The sequence below is a fragment of the Oncorhynchus clarkii genome, chromosome 28, assembly GCF_045791955.1.
Source record: "Oncorhynchus clarkii lewisi isolate Uvic-CL-2024 chromosome 28, UVic_Ocla_1.0, whole genome shotgun sequence".
In the NCBI taxonomy this organism is placed as follows: Eukaryota; Metazoa; Chordata; class Actinopteri; order Salmoniformes; family Salmonidae; genus Oncorhynchus; species Oncorhynchus clarkii.
In genome coordinates this window covers 28579062-28595148 of record NC_092174.1, presented here as the reverse complement: position 1 = coordinate 28595148, position 16087 = coordinate 28579062, and the positions used below count along the sequence as shown (strand labels likewise).

The window sequence follows — 16087 nt, the reverse complement described above, 5'->3', positions numbered from 1 at the left end:
TTTTCTAGATTTTTTTCCCCTCATTTTGTCTGTCATAGTTGAAGTGTACCTATGATGAAAATTACAGGCCTCTCTCATCTTTTTAAGTGGGAGAACTTGCACAATTGGTGGCTGACTAAATACTTTTTTGCCCCACTGTAACTGCTGCTGTATAATCTTCATCTTCCACAGATATTTCATTATAGATTGAGTAAAAAGGAATCCAGTTTGCAACATACAGTATTTCTCAAGACAGTGATTTTAATGTCAGAGAAATCGCAATGTCATAAACTTGTAATTTTCTCTAGAAGTTAAATACATGGGGTATTTTTTTCAGAACAGAACAGGCTTGAACATACGTTACAATTCAAAGAGCTGCAGAACAGAAACATTATTGGAATCGTGTCAAATACAGATATACTTTTTTAAATCCTTCAAAACTTGTGACACTACTTCTGGCCTAAAGCCATATTTTAATCTTCATCTGCATGATATGTCAACATACCTCCTACATTTGACTAAATTACAATTTAAATGTAGCTTTTGGTCAACTATTTATTTGTTAAAGCATGCCATCATACACACATTTCAATTATTTATTTAATCACCTGCCATTCGAAACATAAATTGTTTGACTTGGGTATACACTTGGTGCCATTCTTCTCTTGTAAAGCCAACTTGATACATCTCACAATCATAAAGTGAATGGTCACACTAACTTCAATAGAAGAGAAATAACTGTGTACACTTGTGGTCTTAAAAATGTAATTTCACTCGCAGTGGGAAGTTCTAGAATGACCATAGGCTAACTAAAAGGAATGTCCAATCTTGCTCAGTCTAAATTCTTAAAATAGTGGAGTGAGAATCATCACGATTGTGATGGCCTACACAATCACTTCAAGGAGAATACGGTTTAAGACAATAGGGGTCAAAAGTAAACAACAGTTAATTACTGTAGGTTTGTCCTTCTGGTGGTTGTGGAAGCTTCATATTCTCTTTGGACATCATTAGACGCCTTAACTCTTGAAGAACAACTTTAATGCTATAAGAGGTTTGCCATTTAGATAGAATTGGTATGCTACGTGTATCCACCTGAGAGAGAGAGGAGAGGCAAATTAGTGATCATCCTTTGATGAGCACTAGGCACTGAGTTTACCAAAAACACATGTACATTAATAATTATATATACATATTTAGACCTGTTTCATTTGTAAGGGCAAAACATGTAAATGTGATGTTACTTACCATCCCATTGGAATTATTTATGCCATTCATGCTAACTTTTGTTACAAATCTAACAATTGGAGGTGATTCAGGATATTTAGGACCACATTCCACTTTCAGACTGTATATCCTGTTCTCATAATTAGTCTGGAAAACAAAACACAGAAACAAACATTGCTTGGTCCGGGTAATGGTGATGAGCTATGCTCATTACTGTGCCTGTCTTGACTTACTTTTTTTTTTTTTCTTAAAGCATTTTCAACAACAACATTTTGCCAAAGCGTGGTCTTAGAACACACAACTATTACATTTCCACTTCCTGGTGGAAATGGCACGGTGATGTGCTTATGTTACAGAGGTAGTTTGGTAATCAAACCTCGAGTGCGGTGTAACCTTGCCTGAGACTTTTGTTACTTTAGCTCAGCTGGCTAACACAGTCATGTGACGCGCAGATGTCTCTTACTTACTCCTGCTGCGGTCACACTTACTCGTGCCGGTCCGATGATCATGCCTGTCCACCGTGTTAGCGTCATATCTTCATCATCTTCAAGGCCCCAGCTGACTGTTCCATCTCCAACACCTTTCTGACCCTCTTCAAGCTCTTCCAACAAGCGAAAATTACGTGGAACTTTAACTCCTGAAATAAAAACAAGACAAGATTTTAAAAACTAGAAGAGGCAATCCTGGGGAGGGTTTGTCCATGCTACCCTCAACTGTTCATGCCACACAATACCATATCAAACTGCTCACGCAAGTTAAATGCAACAAATTCTTAGAACTTGCTATTTGCTTGTGGCTGAAAACAGGCAACCAACTGTCACTATCCCTTGTGCTGTATGTCACTGGAATGAATACTTACTTCTAATGGGTGATGTCAATGCAGGGTACCATTTCAACTGTACACTGATGGTAAAATGAATTCACAATTCACTGATGATCTTCCCTATCTGACCCCATGAAAGTTCATAAATAAGAGATCATCCTAACAGTCATGCCCTTATCTATATGTAGCCTATTGAACACTGGATAATTAGTGATGATGGCCTGGACTAACCTCATCCTACATGAATCCAGGGGGGATGATGAGATACAAAGATGCATATGTGCGATTTTGAGTGGGTGTTGTGTTCTGGATCATTCTGTATGCCAGGGTGGAACCAGAGATATGGAACCCTCGTGCTTGGCTATGAAACTTATGGGATGCAGCCGTCATGATTCCTCAAAATCCACCAGCGCAATATCAGACCTGACATGGGCCAACTTCCTTTATTCTTACAGGCACAATACAAACAGCGAACTGAGAAAGGTAATGTATTAATAAAAATGGTTGCATAGTAAATGTGTGATATGACGTTTCCTTCAATTAATACGAAACTTTGATCTGGCATGCATAATAAACTGCAGCAACTTCACGCCCCACGGCTAGTATATACAAATCTAGTTAGCTACCTAGTACAACAGTTGCACGAGCGCTAAACCAGCTTCCTCTCCTTGCTGCATGTGAGTAGCTAGCGAACTATTATGAAAACCAGTGGTCTCTTCTAAAATGATGCAAGTTCTGTTTGCTACTAACTAGCGAGCTTATTGTAAAAATCTGCAACTTCATAACCAAAGTTAGCAAAGCACCCAAGCTAGCTACCTAACTACTGTACTAGCTAAACGTAAATATATGCTACTGGTGGAAGGCTAACTAAATTATCCTAATCCCAGCAAATAATTATGCCAGTTTGTGACCAACTTTGTATAGATAATGAAAATATACATATAACATTCTGGCTTGGCTAAGTTACAGAGCAGTGAATACACCACTGAATTTTGCTAACTAGTCTAGCTAGCTACCGTTAGCCGCCACTCGATTGCTGGCTAGCATGCTGCAAGCATTTCAGACCCCAGGTTTATCTTCTAAACATTGTTTTCGCGTAAACAGCACATAGTATTTTTATATTCTATGACTCCAATTATATAATATTTACATCTTTACATATTTCCCAAAGTGAAGCAGACAAACCTGAGGAGGCCGCCATCTTCTTCAGCCAAATCCAGAAGCACACAAAAAGTGCCATAAACGAGGGGTGTGTCAGGTTAGGTGTCTGCAGAAAACGCTCCCACCGGTTCCTTCCTCGTATTCGACTATACACTACTAGATTCTGTACAATATTTTAAGATGCATGTGGCTGACAAGGTGGTCAACAGCAGGAGGTGCGCATTACACAGCTACAAAATAAGCTGAAGAATAATGCTGAGTATATACACAGGACCTCAGCTGATACAGCCAGAAGAGGATGGACCACTCAAGACTAAATTTAGGGAGTTTTTGCTTGCTCTTTTTGGTCTATGCCGGGTAACTAACACCCGACTGCTGAGAAAGGTCTTTAAAATAATATACAGTATTCCAAAGTGTAAACTACCGGTCACCATGGCACACCTTGTCAGAGTTGTGCATTGTAGCACTGGCATGTTTGTCATCAGCATTTGTCCTTGATTAGCATGAGTAAAACGGAGTCACCCTTCTCTGTTGGTCCAATGTTCATTGAAATATTATAGACAAATCAAAAAAATAAAATAATAAAAGCAACCCTCAAACATAGAAAAGCATTTATTTATTGCGCACCATAATAACATCTGAGACACCAAGCACTACCAGGAATCACAAAGCATACAAAGCTAGCCATCATCATGGTCAAACATTCTTTACACACCAGTATTCAGTACAGAGAAAAAGCTGTTGCTACAGGGAAATACATGTGAATTCAATGACTGTACAAGGAAAGAAGGGAGATGCGTGTATTTCTTTACAGCAGGCGAACAGTCTTTCCAGTGACGATCAGATAGTCTTCATCTGCCAGGGCACGCAGAGCCTCTTCAAACATGTCCTTCGTTATTGCCTGAAAAAAATATAAATAATTGGGTCAGATATACACCATATTCAGAAGATATGCCTGCCATCCAATTAAAATGCATGTCTAAATATAGTTTAATGGTTTTCCTGTATAGTTAGTTCTCATCAATAGGAAAAGCAGAGCTGGTAGGTACTACTTACGGCTTCAGACTGTCCTCTGAGGTCATCAAACAGCTGCTGGTATTTCATTGCAGGGGTCTTTCCCCTGGACTGGATCATTTTTTTCAGAGCCTGGGCCACTTCCTCCTTACGCTTACGGGCCGTGGCACTCATTCCTGGGTTGAGTAAAAACAAGACAGGTTAATACTTGCTCCACAATACACATTTTTTAAGATACTGACTAAGGTTGGGTTTGCATAGTCAACCAATTCTAAACATTAAACATGGCATGGCAGACAGGAATTTGAAGAGCTGTCATAGCACTACACAGACATTTTAGTCATTTAGCAGAGCGACTTACAATTAGTGCTTTCATCTGAAGATAGCTAGGTGAGACAACATCACAAATCGTATCAAGTCAATGTTCCCTTAAAGTATTTATCAGCAGCCAGTGCTAGTGGAAAAAGTGTCGTTTTAGACAAAGGCTTCCATACCAGTTGTGAGAATGGAGATGTCTACGAAGCCAGTCCTGGGGTCTGTAGCAGACTGCTTGAGGGCCTCGCGGTGTAGCCTCTTGGCCTCCTCCACGTCGACCGTCTCCACCTTGTCAGAGAAGCGCACCTTGGCATGGGCCTCGGCCAGTCGGATCAGAGACTCCAGCTGCCTGGGGTAGGCAGACACCATCCCCCGCCCGCTGCCGATCTTCCTCATGTCCACATAGGCCTGGGAGAGAAAGATACCCATACAGTCAATCCAATTTCTTTATAAAGCCCTTTTACACTTTTGAATGCTCTCGCATGATATTTTAGTGCAATGTTTTGACCAGAAGGTCTTTGTCTGGCATAAACCTGGAACCAGCACTTCCACACAACTCGGGGCCAGAATCAAATATTTATCTCCAGCAGCCAGTGGATGGATGACATTTGTTTACTAGCCAGTCACTGAATACTTTTTTTACCCGTATTTATCTGGTGGCATGGTGCTAATGTCAGGCCCTGAAGTTACATCTACATCACAGCCACTTTTAATTTGGAGCATTTTATTTAAATATCGTACTTCAATGAGTGCCTGGCTGGCTTCTTCGTTCAGTCTGGGGTTGATGTAAGTGCGAGCATATGCAATGTAGTCCTTCAGCACTGCCATGTCCAGGAACTCTTCCTCGATCTGCTCCTCGCTTTGGTAGTAGAGCGCCACCAGGTGGTGAGCCAGGCGACGGTCGTACGCCTCGTCTTGAGGATCCAGCATCAGGAAGATCAGATCAAATCTGTAGGGAAGAAAATGGCATTTTGATTTGTTTGTGTGTGTGTGTGTGTATATGTATATATATATATATATATATATATATATATATATATATATATATATATATATATATATATAAATGATATTTAATAGCTAACATACTTCAACCTTATTTACAACAGTTCATAAGAGTGTTGAGCCAGTAACCGAAACCTGAATCCCTGAGCAGCCTAAGTGAAAAGTATGTTGTTGGGCCCTTGAGCAAACCACTTAACCCTAATTGCTCCTGTAAGTCGCTGTGGATAAGAGCATCTGCTAAATTACTAAAATGTAAATTATATGCATATTGTGAGTGCAACATTTATCTATGTCAACAAGGCTCAGTTGTTAGGGGTTCAGTGGCCGCCAGTGAAGCGACCCAAATAGGATATTATTAACAATTAGCACCATATATCAACAGTGTTCAGGGCTGTTAAGCTATCAGGTAATATTTACCTTGACAGCAGTGTGTGAGGGAGCTGGATGTTCTCGATGGTCGTCTTCTTGGGGTTCCACTGAGACTCCACGGGATTGGCTGCTGCCAGGACAGAGGTGCGAGCATTGAGCTGGCAAATAATTCCAGCCTGCACAAAGAGAAGAGCTTAGTGAGAAACTACCCTGTCGTTCACCGTTACTAACAATCTATCAAAACAGAAACAAATCAGAATGCTTCTACAATAGTAAAACTTTAATCATTCTGTTAGCAACACCACATTCAAAACACAAATTTAACAGAGGCCTATACGTTTCTCAGAAGTGCACTGGTCATTAGGACTAGTCCTGAGCATTGCGCTGAAACTTCAGTCTCAACTTGTTTTGTCCTTCTCTAAACCCACCTTGGCAATGGAGATAGTCTGCTGCTCCATGACCTCATGCAGCACAGAGCGTGTGCTGTCGCTCATCTTGTCAAACTCATCAATACAGCATATCCCGTTATCACTGAGCACCAGGGCTCCGGTCTGCAGTACAAGCTGCTTGGTCTCTGGGTCCTTCATCACGTAGGCTGTGAGGCCCACAGCACTGGAGCCCTTCCCAGACGTGTACTGACCGCGAGGCACCAGGTTGAACACATACTGCAGCAGCTGGGACTTGGAGGTACCGGGGTCTCCACAGAGCAGGATGTTTACCTCGGCACGGAAGTTACCACGGCCTGTCTGGCTGAAGTCTTTACGGGTGCCCCCGAACAGCTGGAGAAGAATACCCTGTGGAAGAGAACGTTTGTCCTGGTCATGACTTTAATTAAAATCTGAACGCAGGCAAAAATCAAACAATTGCTGCAGTAAAATGCCCTGGGAAAAGAATGACAAACTTTATAGTACTGTTCATAGATGTTGCATAAAAGCAAAATCCACTAATATGAAAGACTGCAGTTACACATCCCTGGCAGCAGAGGACGCCACACTGCTATGGTCATCTGAAGGGATCGATGGGACAGTTGTCCTGTGGCAAGTTTCCCCAAAAGCATTGTCGCACAAACATCTTATAACCACAGCAAGCAATGTAGAAAATATGATCTTAGAGCTGCAATGTTGCTTCTGGGAAACTCATCCTTGACTGATAGTTGATAACCATCCCCACTGACCTTCTTGATATCCTCTTGTTCGTAGATGCTGGGGGCCAGGGCGGAGGAAAGACGCTCGTACACGTCTGGTTTGGCGGCCAGCTCCTTCAGTGTCTGGACGCGCTCCTCAGTGAAAAGCTTCTGGTCTGAATCCTCATCCAGCCCATGAAGGCGCTTCTCGTCCGTCTTACGGAAGTGGATGACGTCGATGTGGGTCTTGTACACCGACTTCACTGTGCTCTGGCGAGGGTTCTCACGCAAAGGAACCGCTCTGTAGATACCTGTTGTGGAGATGAGTTTAGTAATGACGATAGTCATTTTTTGTTTACCATCCAATGTCACGTTACAGTGATGTACTCGCATCCTGACATCAAAAAGCTCTGCAGAAGGATAGCTAACACTGTTGGGAGTCTCATAAATCTTGACAAACTGAGTGAGTGATCACCATAAAAAAATAAAAAAAAAACACAAGGCTGATGGCTATAGCCATGTTCAACAAGTATATTATTATTCTGGTTTTATCAAGCTCTATTTGGGATATATTACCCTGCCTTGCTGGCTTGCTAGGTAATCAATCCTCTGATGACATCTGCAATATTGTAGATGATACCCATTTGATTACGTGTTTGTTTAACTTGCACAAGCTGCATTTTATGTTGCATGTGATCATATCCACTGCTGGGTAAACAAAGAGGTTTCTGATGAACTGCGAGCGCAACTTTTCATGACAAGGACAGAAAATGAGTCTATAGGACCAAACTGCAGTAAGTCACAGCAGCAGTATGCATGACTAGGGCCAATAGCTTTTACCTGACGTGACAGGACCAGGAAAACTAGGCCCATGGTTATAGGCTTTAAAGGGGCAATCTGCAGTTGAATCAATAAAGTAGGCACCCCACCTCTGTTTTTATTTTTTTAAGCTGAGGGATGGGCTTAGAGAAATGTAACCATCCAAGATATCAAAATTATAGCTTATAAAGCTATAAGCTTTAAAGCTTATAGCTTTAAGCATATTTTGAGGTTTTACAGTGTATACAAAGATTGAAGTAAAACAAGCTTATATTTTGGTTTCTGGCAGTTAAACTAAGCTCATGAGGCACTTAAGTTATATTCCTCAAAAATCAATAAGTATATATAATTAATTTACAATCAGAAAAATTGGTGTAGCAATTGCGGATTGCCCCTTTAACTAGAGCAGAGTCTTTCTTGGTCAGATCACATGGAAAGTTAAAACTCTTAGCCCTTCATAGCCTGTGTGACCATATCACCAACAGCAAAGCTATACAGCCATCGGTTCACAGCTATTTCTTTTAGGGGTCAAACAGCTCACCAGTGATGTTGATGCGGTCTCCTGGCTGTACTTTGTCGACCAGGTCGTTGTGAGCGTACACTATGGTGGTGTGAGGGGTCTGCCCAGCAGGCATGTCATCAGGAGACTCCTGAACTTTGATCTGAAAAAGAGAGGAGAAAATGAATCAGTGAGAAATAAAGGCGCTCTTGCTTTAGTTGTGGCTGGGAATACACTAGTATTGTATTTGTGAACAAACCCAGGAAGATGAGCTCTAATGGGTAACAACCATTATCTCATCAGTTCTGTTCAGCAGCATCAAAGAAAAGTATATCTTCCATTGAAAGTAAGCAGACTGTCGTACAGTATAAAGTCATCCCCTCTCCTTGGTAGAGGGAGGTTTTCAAGGATCCACCTGAATACCTGAGATCCGAGCAGGTCCGGATCCAGAATTCTAAATAATGTCAACAGTCTGGGTTGGATCTGATTGTCACGGGTATGTGTAACTTTAACTTAGCTGCAGTAGAGAGAGAAATTGTTGCATGTGAACCATTTACATTTATGCTGTTGCTCTTTTCATAATAGTGGTGCGTGTACCTTGTTGTTGGACAATCATAAGTCAAAGCGGCAATATGCTACAAATCATGTCATGTGCCAAATACAACAGGTAGACCTTACTGTGAAATGCTTACTTACAAGCCCTTAAACAACAATGCAGATCAAGAAAGTCAAGAAAATATTTATTAAATAAATTAAAATAAAAAATGAAAAACAAGGCTATATACAGGGGGTGCTGGTACTGTGTTAATGTGCAGGGGTACATTTTACCTCTGTGTTGAAAAAGTTATGAGATATCTAATAAATGGAAGATGGAATTAAAATGACAGAATTCAAAGTGAAAAGGAAGTACAGGCTAACAGGCAGGCTGCTACTTAATATTTTGAATGGGGTGGTTTGTTATTGTGTAGGACGAGAAAACGCATGCCTTGATTGGCCTAGCTAGCTTAACTAGTTTCTCCTGGTTTGATGCAGTTAAGACAGGTACTACGTAATCATATTGGATGATAAATAACCTAGCTATGGGCAGATATTAGTCTACTGTAGCACGAGTCGGCTTGGTTGGTTGTCGTCTCTCCCACGTGTCACTTGCTCACACTCACTGTAGCCTACACACACAGCACGGCCCCTGGATCGACCAGGTCTATACGGAACGGCTCTAGTTGCAGATGGTGCAGTAGTTCATGTATTGGCGTCTTGTCCGATTATAAAAAAAACAACTAGTGCCTTCTTCCTCTCCCCATAGCTCACCATCTGTTTGTCGGAGAAGGCAGAGCGGTTATGGATGAGGGCCAGGCTGTGGGTGGTGTTGCAGTTGCGGCACACTGCAGGTTCTGCGATGCGGCCACGGTCCACCTCCACACGGGTAGAGAAGGCACACACCTGGCACTGGAAGAAGGCCTCCTGCATCTCTGGGATCAGCTGGGAGGTCCTGATCACCATGCCGCTGATGGTGATCATCTGATCAATGTCTGGGAGGAGAGCGACAGCGAGGCAAGATTAGTTTTTAATACAATCATTACGCATCAGACCTGGGTTCAAATAGATATTTAGTCCCAAAAGTGCAAACCATTTAGCACTTTAGGACGCATGATCAAGTGCTTGAAATTGAAAGAAAACAAATACATGTTTCACTCTTCATATGATTGTGTAACAGATCTGCATGAGTTGTTCAGGGAAGCTAGACATCCATAAAATGACATGGCCTAGGCCAGGGGTCTCCAAACAGCTAGATCTTTTCCCCACATTGTTACGTTACAGCCTTAATCTAAAATTAAATAAATTGTTTTTTTTCCTCATCAATCTACACACAATACCCCATAATGACAAAGCAAAACCAGGTATTTATACATTTTGGCAAATTTATAAAAATATAAAACTGAAATATCACATTTACATAAGTATTTCAGACCTTTAACTCAGTACTTTGTTGAAGCACCTTTTGCAGATTACAGCCTCGGGTCTTCTTGGGTATGATGCTACAAGCTTGGCACACCTGTATTTGGGGAGTTTTTCCCATTCTTCTCTGCAGATCATCTCAAGCTCTGTCAGGTTGGATGGGGAGCATCACTGCACAGCTATTTTCAGGTATCGCCAGAGATGTTTGATCAGGTTCAAGTTCAGGCTCTGGCTGGGTCACTCAAAAACATTGAGACTTGTCCCAAAGCCACTCCTGCGTTGTCTTGGTTGTGTGCTAAGGGTCGTTGTCCTGTTGGAAGGTGAACCTTCGCCCCAGTCTGAGGTCCTGAGTGCTCTGGCGCAGATTTTAATCAAGAATCTCTCGGTACTTTGCACCGTTCATCTTTCCCTCGATCTGACTAGTCTCCCAGTCCCTGCCACTGAAAAAGATCCCCACAGCATGTCATGTGCCTTTTACTTAGGAGTGGCTTCCATCTGGCCACTCTACCATAAAGGGCTGATAGGTGGAGTGCTGCAGAGATGGTTGTCCTTCTGAAAGGTTATCCCATTTCCACAGAGGAACTCTGTCAGAGTGACCATTGAGTTCTTGGTCACCTCCCTGACCAAGGCCCTTCTTCCCCGATTGCTCAGTTTGGCCGGGCGGCCAGCTCTAAAAACTGTCTTGGTGGTTCTAAACTTCTTCCATTTAACAATGATGGAGGCCACTGTGTTATTGGGGACCTTCAATGTTGCAGACATTTTTTGGTCCCCGTCCCCAGATCTGTGCCTCGGCACAATCCTGTCTCGGAGCTCTACAGACAATTCCTTCGACCTCATGGCTTGGTTTTTGCTTTGACATGCACTGTCAACTGTGGGACCTTATATAGACAGGTGTGTGTGCCTTTCCAAATAATGTCCAATCAATTGAATTTACTACAGGTGGACTCCAATCAAGTTGTAGAAACATCAAGGATGATCAATGGAAACTTGATGCACCTGAGCTCAATATCGAGTCTCATCGCAAAGGGCCTGAATACTTATGTACAGTGTTTATGCTCAGACCATCCATTTTCGTTGTTTGTCTATTAATATAATATTGAATGAATAATATTAAGAGTAAAAAAAAAAAAAACAGAAGAAAACATCCCAAACCAGGGAAAATAATATATATATAATTTGATAGGGTCCCTTAAAGTTGTTTATTACCATTATTTTACCAGCTATATTGACAGACACAGCTATTGTACACCAGAGAAGAATGTGCCTATTTGAAAGCTATTTTTTTAAAGACGCAGTAGCTCGACATTTTTTTTTGTAGCTCTCACACTAAAAAAGGTTGGAGACCCCTGGTCTAGACTATTACCTTCAGGGTTTAGGCTCCTCATGTTCCTGGTCTTCAGGGCGTTGTATGGCCGCACCTGGATCTGGTGTTCCAAGATGGAGTCTGGGAAACGCTCGAAGAACAGCTCATTGACGGCCATGTCAAATGTAGGTATGACTTCCTGTGATATAGATTTAGGAGAAACATTATGAATCACCATTTATATTGGTATGCCCACATCATTAAACATATTGTGTCTCTATGGGCAGGACCATGGTAATAAATGGCAGATGAATAATGAAAACCGCCTGTGCATGCTGTCACAATTGGATTTAATACGGTCATACGGGAATTTGTTTTAAACTTTGCATTCATAGCTCACTATCCTCCATTAATATTAATGTGCAAGACCATCTGGCACATGTATGCATGTTTATTTACCTGGGGGTAGGAGATGAGCTGCCTGTACAGGTCTGCATCAAAGGACTGCACATGGCTGCAGTTGACATTCAGCACAGGGTCACCAATCACACTGATCTAGAGGGACAACAGAAAAAGAAAATGAACATCACTGCAAAATGACAAGCAAAATGTTGCATTACTTTTCTCAAGAAAACCAAATACAAGATGAACTACAGGTAAATGGTTGATCACAGTTTTGGTGTCACAGAGACGGGAGACCCTACCTCCTCCAGCTTCTGCATGTAGAGAGGCTCATTCAGGTCCAAACCAGCATTCTCATCCTCATTAGAAGTGGGGTCAATGAACCTCTGCAGGAATCTCTGTAGGAAAATTAACAATAGAAGCATTCAGAAAACGAGCTTCTATCAATTTAAATAGATTTAACTAAACTTTTCTTTATCAATTACATTTTCATTATTTATTTTTCTACACCAATGAAGGCACACAACTTCCATACCTGAAACTTCTCCTTGCAAGTTCCCACATTGACATCAGTGCCCCAGATAACCAGCTTCTGTCCCGCTGCCTGCTCACTGGCTACTGCACCATCTGCACTTGGCTGGTGGAGTAGAAAATGTCCTAAAGTGTTAGAGATTTGCTAATGGTATCATTCTATATCTATGTAGCATTAGCAGTTCTAGAATTCCTGACTATAATTCTCCATATAGGAGTTTCCCTACTCACCAGCTCTGTGTGGAGGTCCACCTGGGGGGCCTTCCTGGCAGAGCCCAGGTCAGGGCGCTGTCTGACTGGGGTGCCACGCACACCACTGCGGGGGGTACCCTCCACCCTGGAGCTAGGAGTCCCGTACATCAGAGGGGAGCTCATGTCCACCTCACTGGGGAGAACTGGGGAGAAGAGGATAGGACATTGACATGACATTCAGAGTGATATCATAGGGTCAGCATCTCAGTTCTTTCAAGTACAGTTCCAGTTTATTTTTTTCAGTTGTTGCACAAATTATCTGGGCCCGTATCCACAAAGCATATCAGAGTAGGAGTGCTGATCTAGGATCTTTCCATATAAAACTGATCCTAGATCAGCACTCCTATTCTGAGACGCTTTGCGGATAAGGGTCCAGATGTCAAAGCCTGGAGAAGTGTTTCCGTACCAGAAATGGCAATACAGCAGAAATAACATTTTTTTGTAACTGCAAAAAGGGCTCTCAAATAGCATCCTGCAGCATTCTGTGTGTCAATGATGGTAAAGCAGTTACCTGAACGGCGTGGGCTGGAGAACAGAGAGGTGTCATGGACTGCAGGGCTGGCAATATCTGTAGCTGGAGATGTGGGCATGGCTGGCAGATCCCCGTTGGATGAGTCCTGACCTCGTCGCCGCTGGGAAGGAGGAGAGGCCAGGCCATCACTGCTGGCTACAGACAGAAAAAATACATATCCAAGTCAAAAATCAACATAACTCTGTAAATATGACTCAGATAACCTGTTTCTGTATAACTTACGAGTGACTGGAATGTCATCCCTACTGCGCTTGCTTCCAACGGGAGTTGATGTTGGTGAAGACATCCTGAATGATCACAGGTCCTAGATATAAAATCTGGTTGAGTAGCTAAAACAGTCAAAAACTAAAGTGAAATACATGCATGCGTAATTTACTTTCACAAAAACATTATGCAACCAGCATGTAACATAGCTGAGTTGAGCTACAGTTAGATAATAATAACGCCATACTAGTTGTTGGTACTTGCATCCTTTTGACATGTGCAATGAAAGTGAAACAATGCACACTAGCCAGCTAACTAACAACATTAGCTAGCTAGCTAGCTGAACAATTGACTAGAAACTCCCGAAAAACTTGTAAACTATAAATAAATATTTTTTTCTAAATCCTAAACTAGCTACTTCCTCTAAATTAAGCATCATCATCCTAATCATGTTGAATTAAATAACATAATGTCTGGCATGTTCAAGACAACTGTAAACAGTAGCTAGCTAACTTTACAGCGTGCAAGACACTAATTTAGCCGAGGAAACCCAGTAGATTACTGAGTGACTTTACTTTAACTCCCAAACACATATACGTAATCTGAATTCTCTTTAATAGCATTCAATACGAAATTACCCATATCGTTAATTTATCTTCTGATACCATAAAAATATCTTACAATCTTACCTTCTGTAGGATGTAGCTATGTCGTGCGGCTGCAATGAATTTGGCGCGAAATTGTGGTTGACACGTAATATTCCCGGGAAACTTTGCACCAATAGCAAAGCAAAACTACTTGAGCGCTAACCATTAGCACTTGCACATCGAGGGGGTTCAGGTGTCAATGTCTTAGATCAGTAAATACGGTTGTTAACATTTTTCATGAAGTACATTAATAATTGTTTTTGTTGTAGCCTTTAATTCTTATTTTCAGTACTAGACCCATTCTTTTCACTGCAATAACTGTGTGTGTACCTAAAATTGCTGGGTAATCACCCCTTCTGATTTCGTTTAGCCCTACATATATTCCACTCAGGGTACATAGTGTCAATGTTTGCCAGAAGGTTGCATATGTGTCACTAGAAATGTCTATGTGTTTTGAATATCAACCCTGGTAAAAATACTGAATGCATATCCGTGGGAACACATCAAACATGCAGAATTCCTCTTATTAGTAATGACTGCATTCCCTGATATATAAAATAAATTAATAATAATTTCCACGGTCATCATGGACATTGAATTTCATTCACGTAGATAACTGCGTATTTTGAACAGCAAATGTTTAACACCAAATGTGTGATTACAAATATACTGAATAAAAATATAAATGTAACATGCAACAATTCCAATGATTTTGATGAGTTACAGTTCATATAAGGAAATCAATCAATTGAAATACAATTATTAGACCATAATCTATGGATTTCACATGACTGGGCAGGGGTGCAGCCACGGGTGGGTTTGGGAGAGCATAGGTCCACCCACTTGGAAACAAGGCCGACCCATTTTTTTTTTATTACAGACAGAAATACTCAACACCCTGACCTTGACTACCTGGAATTTTGACCTTTGACCCTAGATATCATTTATTTTACCTCCTCTTTCATATGAGCCCATAAGTTTTGTATGGAAAATTTTGGGGTCCCCTTTTACCAAAGTATCGCCTCTCGAGGCGAGAACCCCTAAAATGTTATAATTCATTTTTGGTCGTAGGCGAAAGGTTTTTATATATTCTCGAGCCTAATTGGATTCCGAACGCGCCGATATCAAATTTATACCCGTCGGTTACAATCAGCATGACCTCAAGGGTGATTGATGCCCGTAGACCCTTTTCAGTACACTACACACTGACGTCACGCGCGACTCTTGGCTGCAGTAAGAAAGCCATCTCCAAATGTTTTAGTAAAATAATTATTTTGGATGCAGCAGTTGTTATCTAGAATGCTTGTGCTCATTGGCATAAACTGTAGCAAAAGTTAGCCAATGCGCCATTTTACTGGTTGAAGTTGAAGTGTTTTTTTAACATAATGCAGTTGATTTGCGATTATGACACACACATTATATTAAGCAGGACATTCATACGAGCCTTTAACATCCAATTATAATCCAAAAGTAGTATGAAATGCACTCATAAACAACATGTAAATAGAGGCTTTTTTGCTGGCGTTCTATAAGAACGCCCCCGTGTTCTGCCACTAATTTGCCCGCATCGCCCTCTTGCGGCAATGTTTGCAAATACAAAGGGGTCTATAAACTCTGGCTTGGTATACGCAGCATGAAATTATGCACTTGTAAATCAATCCACTCGTAGTAAAGAGGGTGGCGTAGTAAAGAGGCGACCACGTGATTCAAACTCAACTCTACTGGCTTGTCAAAGGGGGAGTTAAACCTTTGACGTAAGCAGGGGAAAGTACAAAATACACTCCGCGAAATACAGACGCTTCAGAGAAGTTAGAAACAGGTCATAAACCTACAGTGACTATGCAGCCACTATTTTAGGATAAACCTAAACACCACTTGAAAGAAGCAACGGTGTGGAAAATAAAAAGAAGCTCCATTAATACAGAGTGA

The 16087-nt window shown here is 41.5% G+C and overlaps 2 protein-coding genes across 5 annotated transcripts; both read right to left on the bottom strand.

The window, feature by feature from the left end:
• Window positions 1–220: 220 nt before the first annotated feature.
• Window positions 221–3426, bottom strand: LOC139387525 (ubiquitin-conjugating enzyme E2 variant 2). Of its 2 annotated transcripts, none has more exons than XM_071133814.1 (4): window positions 3212–3426; window positions 1671–1840; window positions 1225–1350; window positions 221–1071 (listed from the first exon to the last, which is right to left on the bottom strand). In XM_071133814.1, exons 1-4 carry the CDS (start codon window positions 3264–3266, stop codon window positions 925–927), a joined length of 498 nt encoding a protein of 165 aa, XP_070989915.1. In that variant the 5' UTR covers window positions 3267–3426; the 3' UTR covers window positions 221–924. The 2 variants fall into 2 exon arrangements, with proteins under 2 accessions (XP_070989915.1, XP_070989916.1); XM_071133815.1 differs by having other exon boundaries at window positions 1692–1840; window positions 3212–3385.
• Window positions 3427–3783: 357 nt separating this feature from the next.
• LOC139387522 (DNA replication licensing factor mcm4) lies at window positions 3784–15727 on the bottom strand. 3 transcript variants are annotated; one of them, XM_071133806.1, is made up of 18 exons: window positions 15306–15727; window positions 14201–15066; window positions 13530–13611; window positions 13287–13442; window positions 12755–12918; window positions 12528–12629; window positions 12295–12390; window positions 12050–12145; window positions 11651–11789; window positions 9640–9860; window positions 8374–8494; window positions 7065–7324; window positions 6319–6684; window positions 5939–6066; window positions 5258–5465; window positions 4696–4924; window positions 4244–4377; window positions 3784–4088 (listed from the first exon to the last, which is right to left on the bottom strand). In XM_071133806.1, the coding sequence occupies exons 3-18, from the start codon at window positions 13591–13593 to the stop codon at window positions 3996–3998; spliced, it is 2577 nt and encodes an 858-aa protein (XP_070989907.1). In that variant the 5' UTR covers window positions 13594–13611; window positions 14201–15066; window positions 15306–15727; the 3' UTR covers window positions 3784–3995. The 3 variants fall into 3 exon arrangements, with proteins under 3 accessions (XP_070989907.1, XP_070989909.1, XP_070989908.1); XM_071133808.1 differs by lacking the exon at window positions 15306–15727 and having other exon boundaries at window positions 13530–13594; window positions 14201–14288; XM_071133807.1 differs by lacking the exon at window positions 15306–15727 and having other exon boundaries at window positions 13530–13636; window positions 14201–14245.
• Between the last annotated feature and the right edge of the window lie 360 nt (window positions 15728–16087).